General features: G+C 56.2%; 1 protein-coding gene across 12 annotated transcripts in view; it reads right to left on the reverse strand.

Annotated features, from left to right (window-relative positions):
* Positions 1-23,732, reverse strand: part of ABLIM3 (actin binding LIM protein family member 3) — a 56,117-nt gene that overhangs the window by 19,466 nt on the left and 12,919 nt on the right. For 11 of the 12 annotated variants that reach the window (XM_055719230.1, XM_055719232.1, XM_055719231.1 and 8 more), the window contains exons 2-4: positions 4,444-4,584; positions 1,703-1,886; positions 1,167-1,279 (exon numbers count right to left, since the gene is read on the reverse strand). In XM_055719230.1, coding sequence (XP_055575205.1) covers positions 1,167-1,279; positions 1,703-1,886; positions 4,444-4,584 — 438 coding nt within the window. The remainder of the gene's footprint in view (positions 1-1,166; positions 1,280-1,702; positions 1,887-4,443; positions 4,585-23,732) is intronic. The other variant, XM_055719228.1, reaches the window with a different exon arrangement.

Raw genomic sequence — 23,732 nt, forward strand, 5'->3', positions numbered from 1 at the left:
TCCTCTGGCTGGAGCTCATTCAAACCCCGCCACATCCCTTAACTCCATCGAGGTCACGGTGAGAGCTGGGGGGAGGCAGCTCGGCATGGCTCCCAGGGACCCATCAGCACCAGCTTGTAACTCAACCCGAACAGCCACCACCAGTGCCACCAGGGTGACGAGGACCACAGGTGACACCATGGTCCTGGGTCTGGTCCTCGCTGCACGGCTCTGCTCCAGGCACTGATGCTCCAGGAGCTGCTGAGCTCCAGCAGCAAGGGCTCCCACCCGGCCCCGTCGCAGCTCAGCCTGCTGACGTGGCAGGGTTTGGGCACCTCGGTGTGGCACAGCTCCCAGCTCTCCCTGCCTTCTGCCACCTGCCCACGCGCTGCGCTGAGACAGCGCCCCTGGGACGTGACAGCAGTAAACACGGGGCATCCGGGAGACAGTGAAGCATGGATCACACGTTCATGCTGCAGTCCCCTCGCTCCAGACATGGGCTGAAGCAAGCCCTGTGTGCAGCAGCTCTGCGCTGCAGGGACACTCTACCAGCCCCCAAGCACAGTACCCACAGGATGCTCTGCAGCGGCCTGGGACAGAGAGCCTGCAGCAAGGAAAAACTGGGGGGGCGAGGGGGGACAAAGCATGGCATGAAGAGAAGGTATCCCAGCAACCAACCTGGGGTCAAAAGCAAGGCCAAATCCATGCAGGAGACCCTGTCCGTTGCTCTTGCTGAGTTTTAGCTTGGGTTCATCAGTGCAAAGGGATAAGCCTAAGAAGCCTTTCAGTGCTCAGACAGGCAGTGAGTAATGCCAATGCTGGGAAAACTGGGCAAGCAGTCCTGGGGCTGGCACCCGGACACAGACACAAGGCAATACCTGGGCACTGCCTCAGAACAAACCCAGCTCCAAAACCTCGCTGCTGCCCCAGACAGTGCCCGCCAGCATGGCAGCACCTGCCCAGGTCACAAACAGGCCAAGGGAGTTTCTGAAACCAGGGGTGACCTGCAGTCCTGGCTAGAGCCAGACCACCCTCTCCTTCCTCCAAAACCTCTGCGAATGCCCGCAGCTCCATGCAGCGCTGCATGCTGGCCCTAAAGCCCATCCCATCACCCCACCAACCACCATCCAGGGGTACGTGGCCCCTCTCCTTGCAGCCATCACGTAGTGCAAGAGCAGTCAACTTACGGCTGGGCCCATGGATCTTGATGGGTTTGGTGCTGATGAGAGAGTGGGAGCAGTTTTGGCAGACGCAGTCCTTCCCACTGAACGTGACCTTGTCTCCGATGGGGAACGGCTTCCTGTGGCCAAGGAGAGGTGGGGAGGTGTGAGCTGCTCAATCCCCTCCATGCAGTGCTTGGGACTGCCTGCGCGCTCCTTCCCCAGGGGCCAGCAGGACCCGTGGTGCCAAGGAGCAGAGGGGTTCCAGGCAAGGGCTACAAGGGGAGGCAGCAAGTGTGCGTGTGTGCTGGGGCAGGAGGACCAAGGCAGGCATTAAGGCAGGTCTCCAGGCTGCAAAGGAAAGGGTTGGAGCCATTCTGTTGCATCCCAAGGGCCTCCACTAAGAAAACACAGAGGAGGTGCTTGCTGCGGTGCTGAGCAGGGAACAAGGGGCTGCGGTGCCGAGCAAGGGAACAAACAGCCCTCTCCCCAGTGCACAGCCAAGGGCTGTACAGAGCTTCTTGCAGGGGGGGCATGCACCCTTGGTGGCTGCTTCAGCTCACCTGCAGGTGCTGCAGACAAAACACTTGGGGTGGTAGGTCCTCCCTAGGGCAGAGATGACTTCTCCGGTGATGAAGTCCCCACAGCTGTCACAGCGGGTCCCATAGAGTTGCTGGTAGTCATGGGTGCAGATGTACTCCTGGTTCTTAAAGAAGAAGCCCGACTGGGCCAGGTCACAGCCGCACACTGCCGGGGGAGGACACGCACCCGTCAAGGGGGCAGCAGTAGGTCCAGCCCCAGGGCTCGGCTGGGATCTCTGAGCCTACCTCTGCTGCCTCACCAGCAGTGGTCCCTGGGCATCCCTGAAGACACAGCTTTCTGCAGGCATCTCAGAGGGTTTCCCTTCCCACCAGACACGCTGGGGCCTTCCCCCAGCACCACAAGATGTCAGTGTTGGGCTGTGGCAGGGTGCAGGATGGTGCTGCCCGGACAGCCAGGGCTGGGCACTCCCAGAGGAAACCCCAGCGCCAGGAAGGGAACCCCTGCAGTCCCCACTCACCATGCACAAACAGCCTGGGAGGGCCCGTGGCATCCCCTCCTGGACCTACGGCATGTGGATGGCACTCAGACCCTCCACTTGACACTCTCATGATGTCAGGAAGCTGAGAACAGGACTGGCGCAGAGCTGGGCATGCCCTAGGGTTGGCTGGGGAGAGGTCTTCTCCACGCCCTGCTGCATGGCCTTCTCTGTGATGAGCACTCTCCACTCCCTGGCCTGGACACGAAGCTGTGCCCTAGGAACAGACCCTGGGACACACTGGGGTCGGGGCTCTCATGCTTGTTTTTCCATAGCTATCCAGCCCAATCTTGCTTCCTTCCCTGCTGTGGGAATCGTGGGTGGTGCACAGCCCATCAGAGTAATCCAAGGAGATGTGGCAAGCCCTGGCCCTTAGTGTCATTTCCCTCCTACGTCTCCTCCATTCACAGAGAGACCTCGAGAGCATCAGACCCTGGAAGGCACCTCAGGAGTGGCACAGGGACCAGGTCCCGCAGCTTTTGCTCTATGCCCATCACCTGTCCTGCAAGGTGATGGGGTAGAGAGGGGAACTACAGAGCAACTGAGCACCTCCTGGCACAGCCCATCTTGGTCTGCTTTACCCTTCACCCCCAAGCACCTCTCTGTCCTGTCCTTGCACACTTCACCCGCACCCACGGGCCAGCCTGCACAGCAGCCACCTCCGCAGGGCACAGCTGGACCCGCTGGGTGCAGGACCCACAAGGGCAGAGATGCAGCTCCTCTCCCACACAGCATCCCCTGGCAAAGCGGCTCCCTGGAGCTCTGGGTAGATAGCTGGGGGTGCAGGGCCAGCATCCGCTGCTCTCCAAAAAAGCCTGCCAGTTCTTATTTGTCAAGCAACAAGGGACAGGCCACCAGCTCTGGGACAGCATCAGGAAGCAGATGCAAGAAAAAACTGAAGTAGATCTGGGCCCTCTTAGTTGTGGGACCCATAGCACATCCCTAGCTGTGCCAGGCTCCTGGGGACATGTCAAGGACAAGCCACGGGGCTGGTGTGGAAGCCAGTGGCAGCCACCCGGAGGTGGCAGTGGGTAAGAGCTGTGAGGGAAGGTGAGACAGGAGGATTTCCTCTCATTATTTATTCCCTTTCACTTGGAAATCAGGCAACGAGCACTGCCAAGCTCTCCCTGCCAGCTCCTGGACCCTTTGAAGCTGGCGGCTGTCTGAGCTCTTTGTCTGAACACGCAAGCTCCTGCTCGGTCCCCCATGTCCAAGCTGGGAAGGGACAGGGGGCTCAGCATGGTGCCCCACACATGTAGGTCAGCCTTGAGGGCAACTTGGGGCTCACACCCTGCCCCAGACATCCAGGGCTGCCCACAGCATGGGGGACAGGGCTGCAGGAGGGCTGGTGACAGCCCAGGGGAAGAGTCCCCTCTAGCCAAACCCTCTTTCCCAGGGAGGAGCAGCAAAGCATGGCCAAGGGGATGGGGATTTATGTCCTGCCTAGCACAGGGTGCTGGGAGCTCGGAAGACCAGAGACCTTTAAAAAGCCCTGGTAATGGGATGCTCCACAACCTACAGAAGCAGCCACTGGCCTGACTGACAGTTGCTGCTTTAATAAACACGCTAAGGAGCCCTTCAGCATCAGCTCTGGGCCGTTAGCTTTTACGGCTCTGCAGCTCTCCTCTTGTGCTCAGGGAGGATTCGAGCAACCTCTCTATTTCTACCAGCCCCCGGGGGCTACTGAGCCCCAGCTGCATCCCACGGCATCTTGGTCGCATCCCATGCATGGGTGGCAGTGATCTGTTGCCCACCCTCAGCCCTGCCAGGAGCTGCTCTGGGCATCTCCCCCACCTTGCTGCCTCTCAGCCAGGCTGACCACACCTCCTCCTCCCCCCCGATTTGGGAGCAGGCAAGTACCTGAAGGATGTGGTGGCCTGCCCAGATCACAGATGGGCCATGGGTATGTTGGGGACCGGCACAGCATGGGCCGTTGGCATTCAGGCAGCTTGAGCACAGTGATGGTACCCATGTCTCGGCCACCCCTGTTCCCAGCCTGCCAGCCCTGGCATCATGCAGGGCCATTGCCTGCACAGTGCCAGCCCCGTGCCGTTATCTCCCCACCTGCACCGTGCCACATCTACCCCTGTGGGAAGCTGCCACCCCCCGGCATGTGACCACATCTCAGTGGGCCAGGTAGGTCTGTCCCCAGCCTTTTGCTTTCCAGACTGCACCCAAGGTTGTGGGGCAACCCAGCCAGCAGCTCTTCAGGTGGCACCATCCTACCTTGGCAGGTGAAGCAGCGGATGTGGAAGTGATTGCTCTGGACACGCACCACCTCGCCCTTGCAGGTGTCCCCACAGCGGTAGCACTGGATGACAGTGGAGCTGCTTCCAGGGGTGTAGGGGTTTTGCTGATAGGGAACTGCTGGCAGAAAGAAGGGAGGGAAAAGCAAAAGAGGGGAAGTATCTGTTAGCATTTGGGACACAGCCAGGTGTCATGGCACTGACCTCAGCTTGGTAGCTGCAGAAGGGCCCTCCAGCAACTGTGACACAGCAGCCGGACATCAGGCCATCACTAAGGTCAAAGGACAGCTGAGACCATGCCGGTATCCAGTGACTGAGCTGGGTGCACATCCCTGTCTGGATGTGGGACTTCCCTGTCCCCACAAAAGAGCCACTACCCACCTTTGGCTCACAGGTCTGCGGTCCTAAGTGCTGGGCAGTGCAAGGGCCTGGGCAATGCTCCCTGTCACTGCATGGATAACCAGGTCATCTCTACCATTGCCCAAAGCCATGCAGAGCTCCCTGGATGCTCTCCTATCTCCCAAGCAGGTGCAGAAGACAATGCAGGGACAGCCACCCACCGGCTCTGCTCCCCACAGCCCTCAGGCAATGCTGGCTCGCTGCTGACCTGCTCAGAAACAGACCAGCGAGCACCGGTTTGGCAGCAGCATGGGAAGGAACTGTTGTTTTTTCGGAGCTTCCACTTGTTTGGTTGGGAGCCCGATGAAGAAGTCATTTTTCAAGGAGCTTTCAAACATCGCAGCAATTGAGTGTTTGGCCCTGGTGGGACTCTCACCTCCTCAGCAAGGAGCAGCATCCCAGCCCCGATGCTCCTTCCGGAGCAGCACTGCGGTCGCGTGCAGGCTCTGCGCCATGCAGGGGGCTGGAGGGGAGGGGAGGGCAGCACAGCTCCCCCAGAGCTTCCCCTGCTGCAGATGGTCCTGGGACTCACCTCCACTCCTCATCCTCCTCTAGCAGCTCTGCAGACCACCACGAAGGGCTGATGCTCTGCAGCCTCGCCCCACGCTCCAGAGGAGGAACTGTATGGAGCAGGGGGTCTTTCTACTCCCTCAGCACAATCCCCAAATAGACACAGAAAACATTTCAAGAAGAAGCTCCTGCTTTCCCTGCCCCGCCTGCAAGTGCACAGGCTGCTCACAGGAGCTCTGGGCTGGCCAAACCATGCTAACTGCTGCAAGCAGGGACCAAGCAGCAAAGGACTCGTTTGCTGTGAGACTTCATTCAGAGAGGGAATGGCAAGCTGGGCAGCTCGAGCAGCGAAGGGCAGCATTTCAATGGACCAGAGACTTTCTGACCCAGTGCTGAACTGCATTCCCAGGAACAAGAGAAGCAGCTGATTGAAACCTGGTATGTGAACTCCCTCCAGAGCAGGGAGAAAGGGGCACAGGACAGAGAAGATCAGTCATTAGAGAGGCTCCTCGCTCACCATGGGGCAGATCATGTGACAGGGAACAGAAACAGCCCATTATTGACTTTGAAAGCAAAGAAAGAGAAGTCAAAATGACATTGAGACTATCTCACAGTAATATCCCATCCCATATGCCAAGTGCCCAGAGACACACTCTGTGGATGTGCAGCACTCTTGCCACTGGGAAAACGGGTTGACCCTCCCTGGCCACTGCTCCATCCCCTGGGGCTATGCTGGGGGCTGGCTGCCTCACCAAGCCCGACCAGAGGGCTGCCAGGAAAGACAGGGTGCTTTCCTATGAGCGCCCCCCAGCAAAGCTCAGGCTCCAGCCTTTTTGCCAACTTCCAGGAGCTGCTGGGACTTCACTTCTGATGATGCTCTTGCAGCCCAAGAGCTCCCAGGGCCAACAGGGGCACCCGAGGTATGGAAAAGCACCACAGTGCCAACAGAGGAGCTGTAAAACCTGAGCCAGGCCTGGAGCTTAGACCAGTGGAGACGTTAATTAGTCTAGACCTAAATCACTTTGTGGTCCCAAATACGATGAGGGACACCTGCAAAGGAAGCAGGGTACCCCCACCCATGCTTCTGCAGGAACATTTTGCAGGGAAGAGGAAAATACCCTGGGAAGAGGGGTCCAGGACCTCCCCAGGTTGGAGTAAATGGGGGATCTCTTCTGTAGGGGTCTCTGGCACAGCAAGAGTTACGGCGCTGAAACTTCCTCCCACACACCCCATGCTTGCACCCTCCCCAAGAAGCAGCAGAAGCCAAGCCCTGGGACACAGCCACGGCAATCCACAAAGCTCGGAGAAAAAAGCAAGAAGGAGGTGGGGTGAAAGGCTGGGAATTAATCAACAGTTAAACAAGCATTAATAATAAAAAAAAAGAAGGGGGGGGGGGAAATCAATGTCAGAAAATGCAGGCATCGCTTATTCCGGGCTTGTGGTCTCTAGGGGAAACTTCTTGGTGACCATAGCAACACATCGCCCAGCCCCTGCACTGGCAGGTCTGATGGGAAGGAAGGCAGAGGAAAAGGAGCTGAGGATGGAAGAGATGCTTACAGCTGTGTTACACCACTGGCACAGATGACACTGATACGGTCACTCCTATTTGTATCCACAGAGATGGGTCAGGACCCAGCTTAGGGTACCACTGCCCTCCTGCCTGCCGGCTTTGTTTAGCACTACGCCAAAAGCTCCCTGATTTGCGATTAACCTCCAGCCCATGCTGGAATTTTGCTCTGGGAACATTAATGCATTGTTTTGCTGGGGCTCTGCTTGTTTTTGAGCAGGCAGCTGCCCGCCTCGTGGCCTCGTGCAGGAAGTATTACACATCACAACACGCCTGAGCAGAGGGACAGCTGAGCAGGGCAAAGCTCATTACACCAAAATAATCCAGTAATAATGTAAGTAGCATTAGTGGCCTCACAGGCCGAGATACAGCAGTCAGGGTGAGGGGGTGGAAGCTGCCCAAGGAATGCCTTAATCTCACCCTGGTTTGCTCCCGCTTTTGCTTGCAGAGTGGGAAATTAAGCTGGTTTCACTCAGCGATTAATGCATTTGTGCTCCACAATGCAGCACAAAAGGCTGCCCAGGCCCTGAATCCTGCAGGGCTGCCCCCGTGTCCTGTCTGGAGCTTGATCCGCAGAGTCCGAGGAGCCGCTGCAGCCAGGCAGTGAGCGGCTGCACCCGGCTGCGTGGGCACTCAACAGATTTCCCATTGATCTGGATTAAGGCGGCACCTCCGGTCAGGGATCGGTGCCCTGCGCAGACTTAGGAACAGACAGCAGCAGCCATACGCAAGCAAGCGAGCTTGCAGCCTGGATGGGGGGAGAGACCATGCCCCCAGGCAGCACCCAAGGCTGCATAGAGGAGCTTTGTCGTCGTCCCTCCCCCCTCCCCGGGAGGGAAAAGGGATCTTGCCCAAGAGATCCTCCAGGCTATGCTGCAGCAAGCAATCTGCAGGTTCCTGCTGTGCATCCCTGGGCAATCCTCCTCCTTTGTTCCCCGAGCACCCACCTTCCGATTCAGGAGGGTCAACAACCTTGTTTGCCTTCCTGTCCTCTTCCTGCACAGCATCCCAGCCCTCCACTGAGGAGCTGTGGGATAGGGAATGCCAAACTCTTATGCTGCCTCTGAAACACTGAGCCCGGCAGCGAGGGAGCTGACAGGAGGTGATCCCCATCTACCATGGAAGGATGGTAGCTCAGCACCAACACAAATAACAGGGCACAGCCTCACAAGGCAGCTCGGGACTGAGAGGCTGACACAAAGCAAGCTCCACCAGCTGCTTGGGGCCCTCCACCTCCTACCAGCCAGTCTCACCTAACTGCAGTCCCATACCCAACCAGCAGTTTCCAGGAACACAAGCAGCAAGGTACAGGACACCCAGGAGCATTTATAAAGATCCATCCATCATCCCTTACTAGCACCAGATCAGGTCCTGCTGGTTTCCCACCTATCTCTCTCTCCCAGCCCATCAGCCCTCCAGGAAGGTCAGTTAGGTAAAAACTGCTGCAGGTGGGGTTTGCAACATTAGCAACAGGTAACTGAAGTTCCCACCCAGCTTGGAGAGATTGCCCTGACACTGTGTTTGCTGTCAGCATGTTTATGAGACAGCATCTCCACAGGGGGATGGGGAGGCCTGATTTAATTAATTACCAGTAATTAATATTTGCACAATGCTCAGAGAGGCACAGGTGAAGGGGACTGTTGGAAAAGCAAAGCAGTCATCCTTTAATTAATAACGAGAGGCAGTACCACTGTGGGAAGCAAGAGGTGGGTGGGTGTGCTGGGACTGAGCACTGGCATGTGCAGCTGCCGGCTGCACGTAGGGGCGATGTCCCCGCTGGGTGCTGTGGGTGTCAGCGTGGGGTCCAGCTCCAGTGGGTGCTGGGTGTGTGCCTGGGTGAGACCCGAGGTGGGGTGGATGCCAGGTGGTGAGGGAGAGCAGCAGCAGTGTGTCAGGGCAGACAATGCCACCAGGAGTTGTCACCCTTCCACGGGGCTGAGCCCCCTTCCAGCAGCCTCTGCCTCCCACTCCCCGCTGCCTCCCAGTGAGCGACTCACCACAGCCATCCTCTGCACGCTCCCTGTGCTAACTGGGGCTGTAAATCATCCTCTCGCAAAAACCCACTGGGACTGGTGGGACCAGCGTGGCACAGGGTGCGCGCAGAACGTGGCTGCTCTGGGGAGGGTGAGGGAAGCTGGGCACCCAAACCCTGAGGGGCGCTTGGCTGGCAGACCCCATGCCCTTGTGTCCCTGGTGAAGGGCTGATGCCGTGGCACTGGGCGAAGATGAGGAAGGGGCCAGGAGCATGGTGGGGCTGGGACAGCTCAGGAAGGGGAAGCCTGGCCCCGCCAGTGCACCCGCCCAGGAGGTGCTGAGGCCACGGGGCGGCAATGACTGGCCAGAAAGGAATTTTGCTGGAAGCACTGGAGGCTGAGGGAGAGGCTGGGGTGAAGCGCTGGTGATGGGACACGATGTGCCGGGCTGGGGGTGGAGAGTGAGGGAGCGCAAAAGAAACCCCTGCTGGGATGTGGGGGGAAAGAGGTGATGTCCGGGACCCTGCACCCCAGCTCCTCTTGCCGCAGCAGGGATGCAAGGCAACCTGGCCGGCTCCGAGCCCCCAGGGAGGCGAGAGGGAGGATTTCCCCTCCAGGCAGGACCTGTGTTGTGCTCCAAGGGTGGCCGGGGAGGAAGGGTGGGAGCTCCAGCGGTCTCGGGATATGGGTTTCTCATCATCAGCGGGGCCGAGGGCTCCTGCCTGCTCTCCTGCAGCGGCCAAAGAGCTCAGCTGCAGCCACAAAAACGCCTTGGGGAGGAAGGGAAAGATGGGCTTGGGGCCAAACAATGCTGGTGCTGCAGCCAGCTGTCCTGCGGGGCTGCCTCCGACCACAGCATGCGGGAACGAGCTGGCCCCAGCACTGTGGCTGCCTGTTTGCCCCAGCTCCCTGCTGAGGTGGTGATGGGAAGGGCGCTGGGGGCTGTCAGCAAGCAGGTAACTGGGCAAGGGGCACAGTGTGGGCACGTGCACCCTGCCGTGCTGGTGACCCAGTTGAAAGATCAGTTGAGCTACCTCTGAAATAAAGGAACAGGCCAACAGTCGGGATGCTCAGCTCTGGTGGCAAATTTAATACCTGCTGAGGTATTGGCATGGCCATCTCAGCGCTCAGGCTGCCGGCCACTGCTTTCCATCCAGCTTCCACAGATAAAAGTCATTTTGATCAAGGAGAAAATTATATATTTACCTTTGGTCAAAGTATTTTCTCTTCTGATCTTTCCCTTAAGTAAAATCCAGAATTATCACATGACTCCTTACTTAATATTTACGTTTTTAAGCTGGGGCAGGTGAGGTGCTCCTGATAAAGGCACAGGCCAAGGGCAGGTACCATGGATCTGCTGTGGGATAGTTTGAGCCTGGAGCGGCTCTGGCTGCTTCTCCCAATGTTTGTGCTGCACCCATTGCTGTCCCCATGCATGCAGTGCAGGAGTGGGCTGTGATGGGCACCAGCAGGGAGGGCAGGCAGGGAGCGGGGCAGCGTGGGGAGCATGGGCTGGGAGCAAGGGAGACCACCTGCCTTACACAGACCAAGCACTGAGATATTTCCAAGCCATCAGAAAACATGTGCTGTTAGTCAGCATGGAGCATCACGCAGGCAGGATTACGAACACCCCAGCAAGTCCACGCCAACCTTTCCTCTCCCAGCTCTCAGGCAGAACCATCTGCAGCTTACGGCTAAAAAACCTCCACTGTGTCACAGCTCCTAATCTAGCCCTAGGCTTCCCTAATTAGATCACGAGCAATTATTGCTTCCACCTGCCTTACGCTGTCCCCTTGCCCCCCACCGCTGTCACTCCTGCACCTCGTCACCTTCCTCAGCATGACACAGGACACAAACAAGACGTGGGTGCTGCAAGGACGGCAGCCAGCATAGCTGGAGTGGCAGATGCCAGCATGGGTGAGGGCACGTGGCTGCCGGCAGCAAGACAGGGCTGAGTCGGGGAGGCTGGGGCAGCGCTGGCATTGCACAGGGCAGGGAGTTCTCTTTATCCGGGTATCACGGGGAAGGACCTTAACAAGCATGGCTGGATATCACAGAGGATAATGGCAGCTAAGCTCTGTGCAAGTCCTTTCTTTGCAGAGGTAGGTCAAGGATGGTGGGCAGAGATGCCAGCCCTGCACCCCCACCCCATAGCGGCACCCTTGCTGCTCCCCACGTGCCAGGCAGCTGGGTGAAACCACTACAACAGGCTCCTCTTCAGCTCAAATACATGCTCTGGTCCTGCTCCAGTCCCCAACCCTGTGGCTCTTTGAGGATTTGAACCTTGGGATGCTTGAAGGTTCACGCCTTGCCTTGGCAGGACGGCAGGTGGGAAAGCCAGGGAGAGGTGGGCACAGCTCAGAGAGCTGGCAGCACCGTGCTTTGCATTGCATCATCAGTGCTGCCCGCGCTGAGGGGTGGAATGGACAGAACCGGCCTCTCCTCTTGCTCTGCTCCCCAGGCCCCTGGCACCGTGCTGGGAAGCAAAGCAGCCAGTGCTGGGGGGTTCCCCCAGAGCTCATGTCAAGCTGGAACTGGGAGAAGGCAGCGAACTGTCACTGTCACACAGACTCAAGTGGTGGCAGCTGCTGTGGCTGGCCAGTGGCATGGGAAGGTGCCCAAATGGGTGCCAAAGCCTCATGCTAACAGCCAAGGGCATGGCAGGACCATGTGCTGGGGTGGGAGCTGGTCTGTAGGGAGGACACACTGCTACTGCTCCGAAAACAGAGAAGAGGGAGGTCAAAAACACAGTTGGAGGAGATAAAGGGGAAGGATAAAGAGAAAGAGGGAAGGAGAGAAAGACAAAAAGAAAGAGGAAAGAAGGAAAAAGGAAAAAAAGATGGAGCAGTGAATAGCGAGGGCCCTGTCTGCACAGCAGAGTTCATTTCTGGCTGCATTCATGGAAATTATTCTCCAAATGCAAGCACTGAGGAAGCTGGCGATTGTCTCCCCACAGTGACCCGGCTGCCGGCAGCTGCCCATGCCTGCCTGCAGGATGTTTACTTCCCCAGCACAGGGAGCCCAGGCAGGGCTGTAACATGCTGGGGAAACCCAGAGACCCCACTGCTGGCTGAGGGACCTCCTCCCCTGCAAATACCTGCAACCCCCAGGGGAACACCCCTGCCAGCACCCCCACCCGCAGCCCCGCTGGCAGCAGGGCTGTGGGGTATGCTAGGCAAGGGGCCCCAGGGTACCCAGGATGGTTTGCTGTAAGCCCCAGTTGCTGCAGTCCTGATTTTTCCAGATTCTCAAAAAAAAAAGAAAAAAGAAAAAAGAGGAAAAAGTTGCTCTTCTAGCTGTTGCAGCTGCAGGGAAGTTTAGAGCTTGGTGCAGAGCAGCACAACAGGAGGCTTTGTGTAGTGCTCACAAGCTTCCCTGGCCTGGCAGCTGGGCTGCCCAGAGCTGGCAAGCCAGGCAGCATCCCCAGTCCCACACTGGTCTGTGCCACGGGGTGGGTGCCCAGAGCTGTGCTGCACCCCTCGCTACTGATGTTCAGCAGCACCACCTGCTCTGAGGCACCGTAATTTTTAACAGCATTTGCTTCCCAGCGCTGAAACCATCATTTAAAGCTTAATTGGTGCTCACCAGCCACTGCTACTAAATAAATGAAGAAGTGGAGGGCTTGGTGGGCACAAGTCTCCACTGCCTGGCAAGTGCTGCAGCATGGGACCAAGAGCTTCGCTAATACCTTCCCTTTCCTGCAAGAGCCCTGCTGGGGCTGCTGTGGGGGGACTGGAAGGGGGCAAGGGGCCAGGAGTGTGGCTTGCACCCCTGTGCATGGCAGCCGGGGGGGCACGGGGCTCAGGAGCGGGCTGGAGCAAGGCAGGAGGTCTTGGGGGTGTAACACTGAAGGTCACGCATGTTAGGAGTTTAACATGTGCAGTTGAACACACGTGCTTGCAGCCCCACTAGTGCATGGCATGTACATGCCCTCTGTGCTAGCTGCTTTTCTCCCATCTCCAACACACACTGCTGGGGTCTTTTTTTCCCAGATAATACTTGTACAGCTTGTCATGGCAACAAGATCTCCTTGAACTGCAATTGCAGCAGAGATGCCTGGTGCTAGCATGTTTGTCTGTGTGCAGACATCATGGAAGCCCTTTCCAAGCAGAGCTCTGGGCTCCACAGACCTCCAAACTGGGTGGCAAGAGGGACCCCCAAGTGAGGGCAGTGCCTGCCTTCCTGTGCCAGGCCCAAACTGGTCCCCAACTGGGATGCAGTTGGGATTTGGGGATTTTTTGCAATGACTAACAGACAGGACCAGGCAGTTCCTCCCATTTTAACCCCTCCAAATAGGGTCTGTGGGATGCTCAGCTCCCTTGCACTGGGTCAGCTTCTCCCCAGCTTCCACATTGTCCCCCCCAGCATCAATTTGCAGAAGGAATGGAAGAACTGGGCGATGTGGAAGAAGGGCTGTGCACCCAGCAGCCCCCTCCTTGCTGCCTTTCCCACTGTCACCCTCCTGGGCACAGCGCTCAGAGCTACAGGCAAAATCCTCTTGGCTGCTCCCCACCTCTGCTCCCAGTGCCGTGCTTGCACCGGGAGCCGCTTTCCACAAGCAATACCGTACTCATCCTAACATGCAGTATCACACCCAGAGTGCCTGCCCCACAGGGGCCCTGGGCTGCACCCCAAAACTGACACCAAGTGCTGCAGATACCCGTGCAGGTCAGAGACGAGGAGTTCAGCCCCTCCGACAGCTTGTAGAAAAGAAATCCCCCAGCACCTGGTGCACCATATCTGCACGCAGGCTGAATGCGCCGCAGCTGCCTGTGTATCTTACACGGCGTGCCCAGTCTCCCAGGCAGGCACGGTATTTCCACTGAGCGCGGGGCTGGAGACGGAGTATTCAACAGGGAATCGCAGGCTCTAGGAATGGCAATAAATCTTCAAAAGGCACAGCTGAAATTTCACAGTAACTATACAATTCCTCTCCCTATTATCCCTGAGAATATTTTAGCAGCTCTCGGTGTCTTGGGGAGAGAAAGAGAAAGGATAGATTGCATTTTAATTAATAATGGCTGAAATGCATGGCTGTCCATGGCAGGAGCCATGGCGAGCCCGGAGCAAGGAGTTAGGCCAAACTGGAGGGGACAGCATGGTGGTCCCCAGGTGCTAGATGGCTGGTGCTGGGTCCTGCCCCAGGGTGGCTCTGGCAGGACAGCTGCAAGCAGCCCCCTCTGGCCCATTCCTAAGCAGAAAGAAGGATGCTCTGCACCTTGGCAAGCCAGGTGGCTACCTTCTTCCTCTTACAATCTTTGCAAGGACATTAGCTATTCACAGCCCTGAAGCTCACATCCTGCTCTGACATGAGGTCAGACTCATGAAGGAGTCCCAGAATATCTCAGTGAAGGGGGAGCTGCCCAGTGGTGAAGCTGGGGAGTGGTAGCTGTCCACGTGGCCAGCCCCAGCTACAGCATCCAGAGGTGGCTGAGGCTCTTGGTTGCCAGTGCTCGGGTTCAGCAGGGCACCAGCAAGGACCACAGCAGTCTCAAGCATGCTTTTGGGGTGAGCATGGCTGCTCCTTGCTGGTGCAGCTCCCCAGCATTTGGCCATCCAACTGCTATTGAGATCCACTGCAGCGGTATGAAGTTCCCACCAGCAACTTAAGACTAGCAGAGCTAGGAAGTGAGATTCTTCCCCCAGCATGTGAGATACGTGTCTCCATCCCCTGGCAACTACAAGGTGACCTGTGCTGCCACCCCCTGCAACAGCAACCTGGCCAGGAAAGCACCCTGACTTGCACAGGTATCAGGTGCAGCAGGGGTGAATGGGATCAGATCAGAGCTGCTCTGGCCCCATGAGCAAGCCTCCAGGGCCATGGAGCATCACTGCAGCACAGCTGGAACAGGTCCCAGTTCCGCTGGTCCCTGCACCAGGCACTTTCACCCCAAGCCTGGGTGCCTTGGTGCCACAAGCCACTCCTTACAGGCTGTGCAGGGCTGCCAAGGGCTTGGTTCAGACACCCCGAAGCACCCTGCAGCTCCCACAGCCAGAGCCAGGAACCCAAACTCCACCTGTGGTCTGGGAGCCAGCCAAGCTGCGCAGGGACTGCCACTGAGCCAGCAGCCAGGCAGGGCACAGTGGCAGCACATGCTGGTGTAGGGCCAGGGAGCTGCGCAGAGCCCACCCTACAGCACAGACAACAATCTGTTTGCTTAGCTTTCAATAAAAATGGAGCAGTAAAGCCATGGGGGAGAGGAGTGTGTGCAAGCTGAAGGAGAGATGGAGGATGCAGACAGCAAACAGGCATTCCCAGGGGATGAATCCAGAGCACAGGCACTGGCCAGAGCTCTTCTCTCTCTCTCACGCCAGCAGAAGCTGACAGAGGTGCTCCACCACAACGGGGGGACACATTCATTCAGGCATCCCAAGCGGATGAATGCATGCACACACATCAGCTCTTCACTCGAGAGGCTGCTAAGATGCTGGATCTGGGCCCAGAAAGCCAGAACAGGTCCCTCTTGAGGGATCGCCTCTTGATTCAGAGGGTCAGCCACAATTTAGGAGGTGTGATGAAGCCATAAACAGCAGGAGTGAATCCCAGAGTGACACAGATGCAGGAGCTAGTGGGGAGTTGCTGAGAGCCCCTGGCCTCATGCTGTGCGTCTCATCCTGCGCAGGGTAGTCACAGCCCTCCAGGTCCAGAGCCCCCCATAGCATCTGCTGGGAGAGGCGAGACCAGGCTCCTATGGTGCTGCACAACCCCCAGCCTTTTACACACAAAACCAATGACAATCTGGCCAGGGACACAGGGTGAGCTGACACACGATTCTGCCCTCCAGCCCCTGTGCACATTCTGCAGCATCCTAGCCCTGACCCACAGCTATGGGTCAACCAGCCAGCTGTGTGCAGCCAGGGCACCACACTGGGGCTGATCCCGCTGCTGGCAAACTCCCACCGGCCACCACCTCCCCAGCAGATGTCCAGCATCTCAGAGATCAGCGTTTTGGGCTGCAGGAAGGTTTATTTGAGGCAGGTGAGGAGAAATCCCTGCTGAGAGGCTGAAGATGAGGTTTCATCCTTACATCTGGTTTATCTTACAAAAAATGATCTTGCCTGAGCCACTATAGATACAAATAAATTGTATATGAGCAAAGAGGCATGAGGTAGATGAGTGCATCCCGCACACAGACATATCACATGTCCATGGCGTGAGCTCTGCCTGTGTCCCAAAGCAGGGCTGGGGACAACACTGGGACTGGTATCTGGGTGAGCACAAACTCACTGGAGCCATCAGGGAAGCAAGGCCCTCTGTGGATCCCAGGTATGGGAGGTTCTCTGGAGAACACCATGTCACAGCAGACAGTCAAATCCTAGGTAGCAGCCCCCCTCTGCCATGCTGCTGGATGCTGCCATCCCCAAGATACGCATGGCCCATGGGGTGAGGCACAGTCCCAGCCCTGAATCTCCAGTGCAATGGGATGCTGAAGGGCAAGAACAAATATGAAAGCCTTCCCCATGTCCCCTGTGGCCATCCCATGACATCCCCCTCCCTCAGTACACGCATCCACTGCATCCTATCCGTCCTCCAAGTGCAGGGTCAAACCAGAGCTGCCACCCCCAGCAGAAGCTGCAGGCCACCCAATGGCCACATGGGTCCCACCAGCCCCCACTGCTGCCCTTGGCCACCCCAGCCTCTCTCTGGCTCACCTGGGATGATGCTGGCCAGAGAGGGGACCTGGCAGGGTGGTCCAGAGGAAGGCAGCCCACTTGGCAGCCAGGCACCAGCTGGAGCCCATCTCCTCCCCCGGATTTTATTCATGAGGCGTGACAAGTGGGTGAGCTATGGCCAGCCAAACAGCTCACCCAGCAGCCTCAGACAGCAGGAATGCAAGGAGGAGCATGCCTCAGCTGGGGTTGGATGCAGCCCCAGCCCACACGATGCTGTTTTCTACTCTAACCAGGCTGGATGGGTTTGGGGTGTCCATGTGAGAGGATGCCCTTGGGTCCTAGAGTCAAGAGGTGCCAGATGTGTGTGGTAGAAGAGACTAAACTTGAGGTCCTAGCCAAGAGATGAAAACCATTAGCTCATCATTTTGCTGAGGCCAAATTCCCTGCTAAACAGAGTCTGTGTTCAACGCTGGAAGGCAGTCTGTGCCGCGTGGGAGTGCAGGGAGCCCAGGGGGACTCTCCCTGCTGCTGCCAAAGCCCACCCGCTGCCACCAGCCAGGGATGCAGCAGCCTAGGTGAGCTTTAGCAGGAGGGATCAGCCCCAGCTGAAAAAAAACCCCACTCAAACCACCCCAAAAACACACAGAAAGCAGAGAAGGGTCTTTCTGAGGAAGGGAAAGGGCAAAGGAGCTGTCAAATGGTCTCCAACACAGTGGCATCTCCTGCTGGGCCTTGGAGGGGGCTATGGAGTCTGTGCCAGGGTGTCCGGGACGGGAGCTGACACAATGGAAACATTCAGGCTGGTTCCTTGCACGCACACGAACACGCTGGAGACAGCCAGGACAGAAAAGGAGCTTATTTCTGGCTGATGCATGGAGAGATTTTCTGTTTGCTGCTGTGTTTTGTATTTGCGGCTTCCCGTATGGAAATGCTTTTTCCCTTTAACCTCCACCCACAAGCCCAATGGATTTTGTTGCAGTTTTCAAAACATATGGTGCATACATCAAAAACATAAAGGATGCTATATTTAAAATATTACAAAGCGAGTCAGGAGCCAGCATTTTTAATCTAGGGCAGTGTCTGAGAGTGAAAAATGTGAGGATTTAGGACTTTCTATACCAGATCAGAGAAACAGCCCCGTTAGACAGATAAAGCCAGGTTGGCAACCTGCCACCTTGCAGCAGACTGTTGCTTACATAGTCTGGTACCCACTTCTGGGAGAAGATCTACCCAGTTAGCCCGCACGTCTGCACCCTGCTATTTCAGAGGGACCACAGTGCTGCTGAGTCCAGCATCCCTCTGCCCCGATCATTCAGTTCAGCATCCGGCCATACTTGGCAAGGTGGTCTGTACACGATGCTCTAGAAAGACAGCCCCAAACCATAATGCACTGAGCTAATTTCTTCCTGGTTTCTTCTGCAATCACTTGATTCCCTGATGGGCTGAATACCTCCTGTAGTACTCTAATTACTCTGTGTGTAGCATCATTTATCTGGCCAATACAAGCATTGCAAGGAAGAGAAATTCTTGCCTTTTGCAGGCACAGGTTAGAAGACCAGAGACTACTCTGTGTCATTTCTCCAGGCTGGAGCTTGTTCTCCTATTCTGCAGAGTGCAGTACACTCACTTGTTTTATTTTAAACCATATTCACGCTGGCATTGTATCTCCAACCTGGGAGACTGCGTCATAGCCAGGGAATGAGGGGTGTTGGATTTGCTATTTTTAACTCCTTCTACTCCAGGGAGGGAACTGAAATCAAATCTCTATCCAGAGACACTGTATAGATATTAACGCAACGAAATGGTAATTTGGACTGGAGGTGACAGCTGGCAAAGCGAGCCCTGGCGTCAGAGGGACAATCTCCCCATAATTAGGATGCATGGAAGGGGTATATGTTACAGAGCAATCTCAATGCCATCAGCGCGTGCTCAGAGGGACAGGAGGTTCAAGACCCACCACCCTCCAGCCAGTCCCATTCCAGGGGATGAATTACACCTCGGGGCTGGCAGCAAAACACCATCAGGAGCTTCCATGGCAGGCTCCAAATTCCTCTATCCAATCTTATATCCTTGGAAGGTGCTTTCTAAAACAACTGGGATCTCAACAGCTGTGTTCCTGGTAGGGGGGCAACACAGCCCAGGGCTGCAGCATGAAGGGTACTGCCACATTCCCTTAGAGCCCTGCTGAACCATCAAACCGCCTGCAAATCGTGGAGTCAAAAGACACAAAACATACACCTGCAGTCAATTAATACAGTCCTTCCCACAAAAACTGTGTAAACCCTCTTTCCGAGGAGGGCTCAGCAGTGCCCCAGCAGGGTCCCTGCAGCTGAGAGCCATGCAGCACAGAGGGTGTTTGCTGCTTTTCTTAATCTACCACGATCCCCCTCTTAATTCTGTTAGAGGTACCAAATGGAGCCTTTAAGTGGTCATAAAAAGATTGTGCTCATCCCACCCACCCGCCCCTTATTATTTGAGCTTATTTGAGACACCTGGCCATGCATATGGGTGGCAGAGGGGAGAACAGAAGGCACCAAGGCTGTGCAGTTGGGGTACAATGGGGGATACCACCATGCCAGGGACAGCCCCATGGCCACCAACAGTGCTTGTGGTGCTGCAGGAGGGTGCAAAGCATCAGACACGCACACTGATCCACCAGCTTATCAGAACTGTGCTAGAAGCACCGCTTAAACGCCACATCACCAGCCCCTGGCTGCCTGATGTCTGTCTTGCCCACCCCATCCTTAGTGCCTGTGGTCCGGGTAAAACAAAACCCTGTAGGACAGAGCATCTTTTACAAGCTGTGAAGAGCACAGCTCCTTGGCACTGCAAGGGTCAACAGAAAGATACCCTGGAGGGGATGCTCCCCTACCAGCAGCACCCCTGAACACAGTGATGCTGGGCTGACCAACAGAGGTGACAAGTGCCTGATGGCAGCATCCAAAGCCTCTCTGCAAGCCACTGCCTAGCCCACCTAGCAGAGGTGAAAGGTGGGTTCAGAGGGAGGAAACCCCTGCCACTGCAATGCAGGGATGCACTAACAAGCCCCTGGGACAGAGCAAGTTGGATGGGTCACGGGTCACCCCTGGTGCAGAGCCAGCACGTGGCTCTTGGCAGCCTGCAGCTGCAAGCCCTGCCCATGGCTGTCTCCTAGCACATGCAGGTGTGTGCTCACACAGGTGTGCACGGCCAGCCACCACCACGGCCTGGCCTCCCAGCTGGCAGCTGCCCTGGGAGAGGTAGATCCCCCTGTGGGCTCTGCAAGGGCTCCAAGAGCTCCTGCACAGGCTGGCAAGGTGCTCCCATCTCACCCAAAGCTGTTAGCGCTTAGCTTCTGCCATGTGTCTGTTTCAGTTGGCCGGAAACTGAGCTTTCGATATTAAAAGACAGCAGTTTTTGTTCTTCTTGCCATCTGTGTGTTTGTGTATTTCCCCTACCACCATAATTAGCAGGCTGGGCTCCAGCCAGGCTCAGGAGGAGATCTTAGTAGACATCTTCTCAGCAATCTGAACAGCTTTATTGTTTCTTTTATGGCTCCCCTAGTGCAGTCCCCATCACCAAGATCTTGAGAGCCCAAGCCAACACTCCCAGCACAGGCAGCAGGGATGGGGAGGCTGCACTCCAAAGAGCATCAGCCTCTGCAGCTGCAGGGGCCAGCACCCAAGCAGCACAGGTGAAGGCTGAAACCCCACACCATGAAAGGCAGCAGGTTTGCCACACTCCTGCCAGGTCCCCCCAGCATGAACCCACATCACCAGCACCTCCAGAGCTCTGCCACAACGAGCCCAGCTCTCCCTGCCCTCTCCAGGCTGCACACCACTGTGGCTAGCTGTGTACTATTTGCCAAAACAAGACAACAAAATAAGTCACTGTGGCCCTGACAACAAATGGAGCTCAGATGATGCCTGGAATCTCCCTCCAGCTCTGAAGGATGCTGGCAGCACCATGTCCCACTAGTCCAGGGCCAGCTGCCTCCTCCTTGCAGGATGCCCCCACTTCTTCCCCCTCTGACCTATCTGGCAGCACTAAGGCTTGGAAAATCACCCTGGCTGGCCCAAGGGTGGTCAGGAGTCAACCAAGCCCAACAAGACCTCAGTTTCCATCCCAGGCTAGCACTGTTGAAAGCCTCTGCGTGGGTTTCAGCAACTGCACCTCTCCTCCCTGCCCCTCCCGAGCACACTCGCAGGACCTGGATCACTCCAGGTGCAGAAACTCCTATGGTTGTTCCTGCTGCCCTCACTGCAAACCCCAGCACAAAGACAATGGCCGGGGAAGCGCCATGCACAGTGATGTTTGCAAAGCACTCGTGTTTGAGCGGCTCTGGCAGCAGGAAGCTGGGATGTGCTGGGTTCTCCATGTGGGACCACAGGAGAAGAGTGTTGCTGTTACTGTAACTGCTCCGCCTTGGCAAACCATATTCTGTTTCAGGCTGTCTGATAAACAGACTTGAGCTTGCACATACAGACATCTGCCCAAGGCAAACAGCAGGACAGAAACGTACAAGCAAATTTGGCAACTTCATGTGAATTAATTGTGCATTTAATTGAGATTTGTGTGGGCGGTGTGTGCAATAGCAATTGATTATCAAAATCAGATTATTTATGGGGGTTTAGCAACTATACAGGAGATTAATGTTGTTTCCAGAATAAATCCTCAGTAAATCTATGTTTCTCCAGTAATCAGCTAATAATATGTCATCCTAGTTATCTCATAAAAGGGGCACAGAAGCTCTGACAAATACTGAAAAGATATATTGTTGTCTGCAAATCAGCACCAGAAGGCCACAAGCCACACTGCCTCCAAACCATGACTCCACTTGTGTCTTCCAACGCCAGACCACAGCCAGGGGTTGCATCCAAGTCCCATCTGCCAGCCTTAGTCCGCCACGTGTCATGGGCAAAGACTAGATCAATGATCCAGGTGACACTCTGCCCAAAGACACAGGGAGGTTTGCACCCTGGGGCCCTGAGCCTGGCCAAGGCAAGGTCAAGTCACCACAGTCACTTGCATGGTGGCAGGTGATGATATCAAGAGAAGAAATAGCATGGCTCCTAGGATGGGAAAAGGAAGCTTATTGCCAAAAGCAAGAGGAAGAGATACACGTGTCCTGCAATAGGGTACAGCTCTGTATTTATACAGTTTTATACTCCTCTGCTGGCAGGTGGTGGTGCCCCATTAAACCTAAGCGACTGCCTGTGCTACAGCAGCTCCTCTATTTTTCTTAAGTAGTGCGCACTCATTAAAAGACATTATTGAAGATGATCACTTCTGGCAGTATAGAGGCAAATAAAGCTGTGCCATGCAGCCAGCCTTGCCAGGTCTTCCCCCAGCTCCCTGCACAAGGTGCTGCACAGCCCCATCCTGAGCTAGCGAGGGCCACCCCATGCCCTGCCCTCTGTCTGGACGCCAGGATGTGTCACAGGGATGTCCCCAAGGTCCTCTATGCTGGGAGGTGGCAGCAGCTGGCCTTTCTGAGGGGCAGGATGGTACCCTGCCACTCCCCATAGGCAGGGCAAGCACAGGACCACTACTCCAGGATGTAGAGATGCTCTGGCAGTCACCATGGCAACCCTGGTACACAGCTGGGGCGAACAAAGCTGACAGGAGAAAATGAGAAAAAAGGAAAAAGAAAGAGGTGGCGAGGGGAAGCAAAAAAGTAAAGGGAAACAGTCTAGAGTCATGGAGTGAAGACTGGGGCAGAAGGGAGTGATGGGGTGGGAAAGCATAGTGCTGTGGAAGAGAAAGAGAGCTGCCTTTAGGCAGCTCACCTTGGGATGACCTTCAGCAAGGCAACCCAGGGTGTGCACCGAGTGCACCACAAAGACCTTGTCTGTCAGACCTGCTCCAACTGTCCCAGCAAAGCATCCCTCTGGGACATGGCATGTCCTCCCTGCCAGTTAGGCTGGCAGCCTGAGGCTGCACTGTGGCACTCTCACTGTGGCACAGGCAGGCAGCACCCTGCTAGGCACCCAGAAGGCTGCAAGGAGCCCTTCCCATGCTCCAGGGCAGCTCTCAAACCCCCAGCTGAAGAGACCCTTAAGGTGATGGATAGATGAGTATCTTGGGCCAGGTTATTCAGCACCTTCCTTATTCCACTAGCACAGATGGACTGGCTCAGCTTTTGGGTCACAGCACATCAAACAGCATGCCAACAGCACTGCCCACACCCCCACTCCACCTCAGTTTTGAGGTATGAGCCCACTTTTCAGACCAGCTGTGCCAGCTCCTTGTCCTGCTACTTCCCAAGCGAAGCAGGGCTGCCTGTGTCCCCTGAACCCCCAAGGTGGTCAGACTACCAAGCCCCTCAAGTGGAGCACAAGGTCCTTCAGAGCAATGGCCAGCCCCAGCCCCACAACGGTGGGCCATCTCCATGGCTGGTTATGAAAGGAGCCTGGAGGCAGTAGGGGACAAAGTACACTCGATTGTCTGGCTTGCAGCTCACCCGAACCCCTAAGGCAAGGCTGGAGTAGGAGGCAGAGATGCAACTGCACGCACATTGACATAAGCCCTTGTACTGCAAGAACGCAAGCTGCGTCCACTGCCAAAGCATGCTCTGCTCTCACTTCTGCATCCCACTTCATTAAAGGCAGAGAATTAAAAAACAGACATCACGGTTTGGGTCAAAAAGCAGCAACTACAACCTCTCTCAGCTGGAATGGAAAATAACATCCCACTTGACTGTTTATTCTAATGAAATAACAAATCCCAAAGGGAAGCTCCCCCTCTGCTGAGCTGCCCTCGCGATAGCTGAGCAGTAAACACAGAAACAGCCTCTTGCAGGCAGATAGCGAGTGCTGGGGTGGTGTCTCAGCCCACTGATGAGGGGGATGAGAGTGGGTACCTGGGAAGCAGGAGGTAGTCAACAGGGCTAGCTGTACACGAAAGCCTGGTGGGAATGGGAGAATGAGAAAACTCCCAGGAATAGCACTGGGTGAAACAGCTCAGCCATTTTAGCTAGGCAAAGATGAGAGAAACCACTGAAGTAATTGGCACAGATGCTACAGGAGCAGCTGGAGCAGGGCAGCAGGCAATGGGCACCCAGAACGCTGCTGCTGCTGGGGGAAGAGGAGCACTTTTCCTCACTGTGGCACGGGGCTGTCTTGGCAGGTAAAAGCACACCTCTGCACCACTGTAAGGGAGCTTAATGTCTGCCCCCCAGCCACATCCTGAGCCTCTGCTGATAGCACATGTGTGGCCCAGTGATGC

This window comes from Falco cherrug, chromosome 8 (assembly GCF_023634085.1).
Source record: "Falco cherrug isolate bFalChe1 chromosome 8, bFalChe1.pri, whole genome shotgun sequence".
Lineage (NCBI taxonomy): Eukaryota > Metazoa > Chordata > Aves > Falconiformes > Falconidae > Falco > Falco cherrug.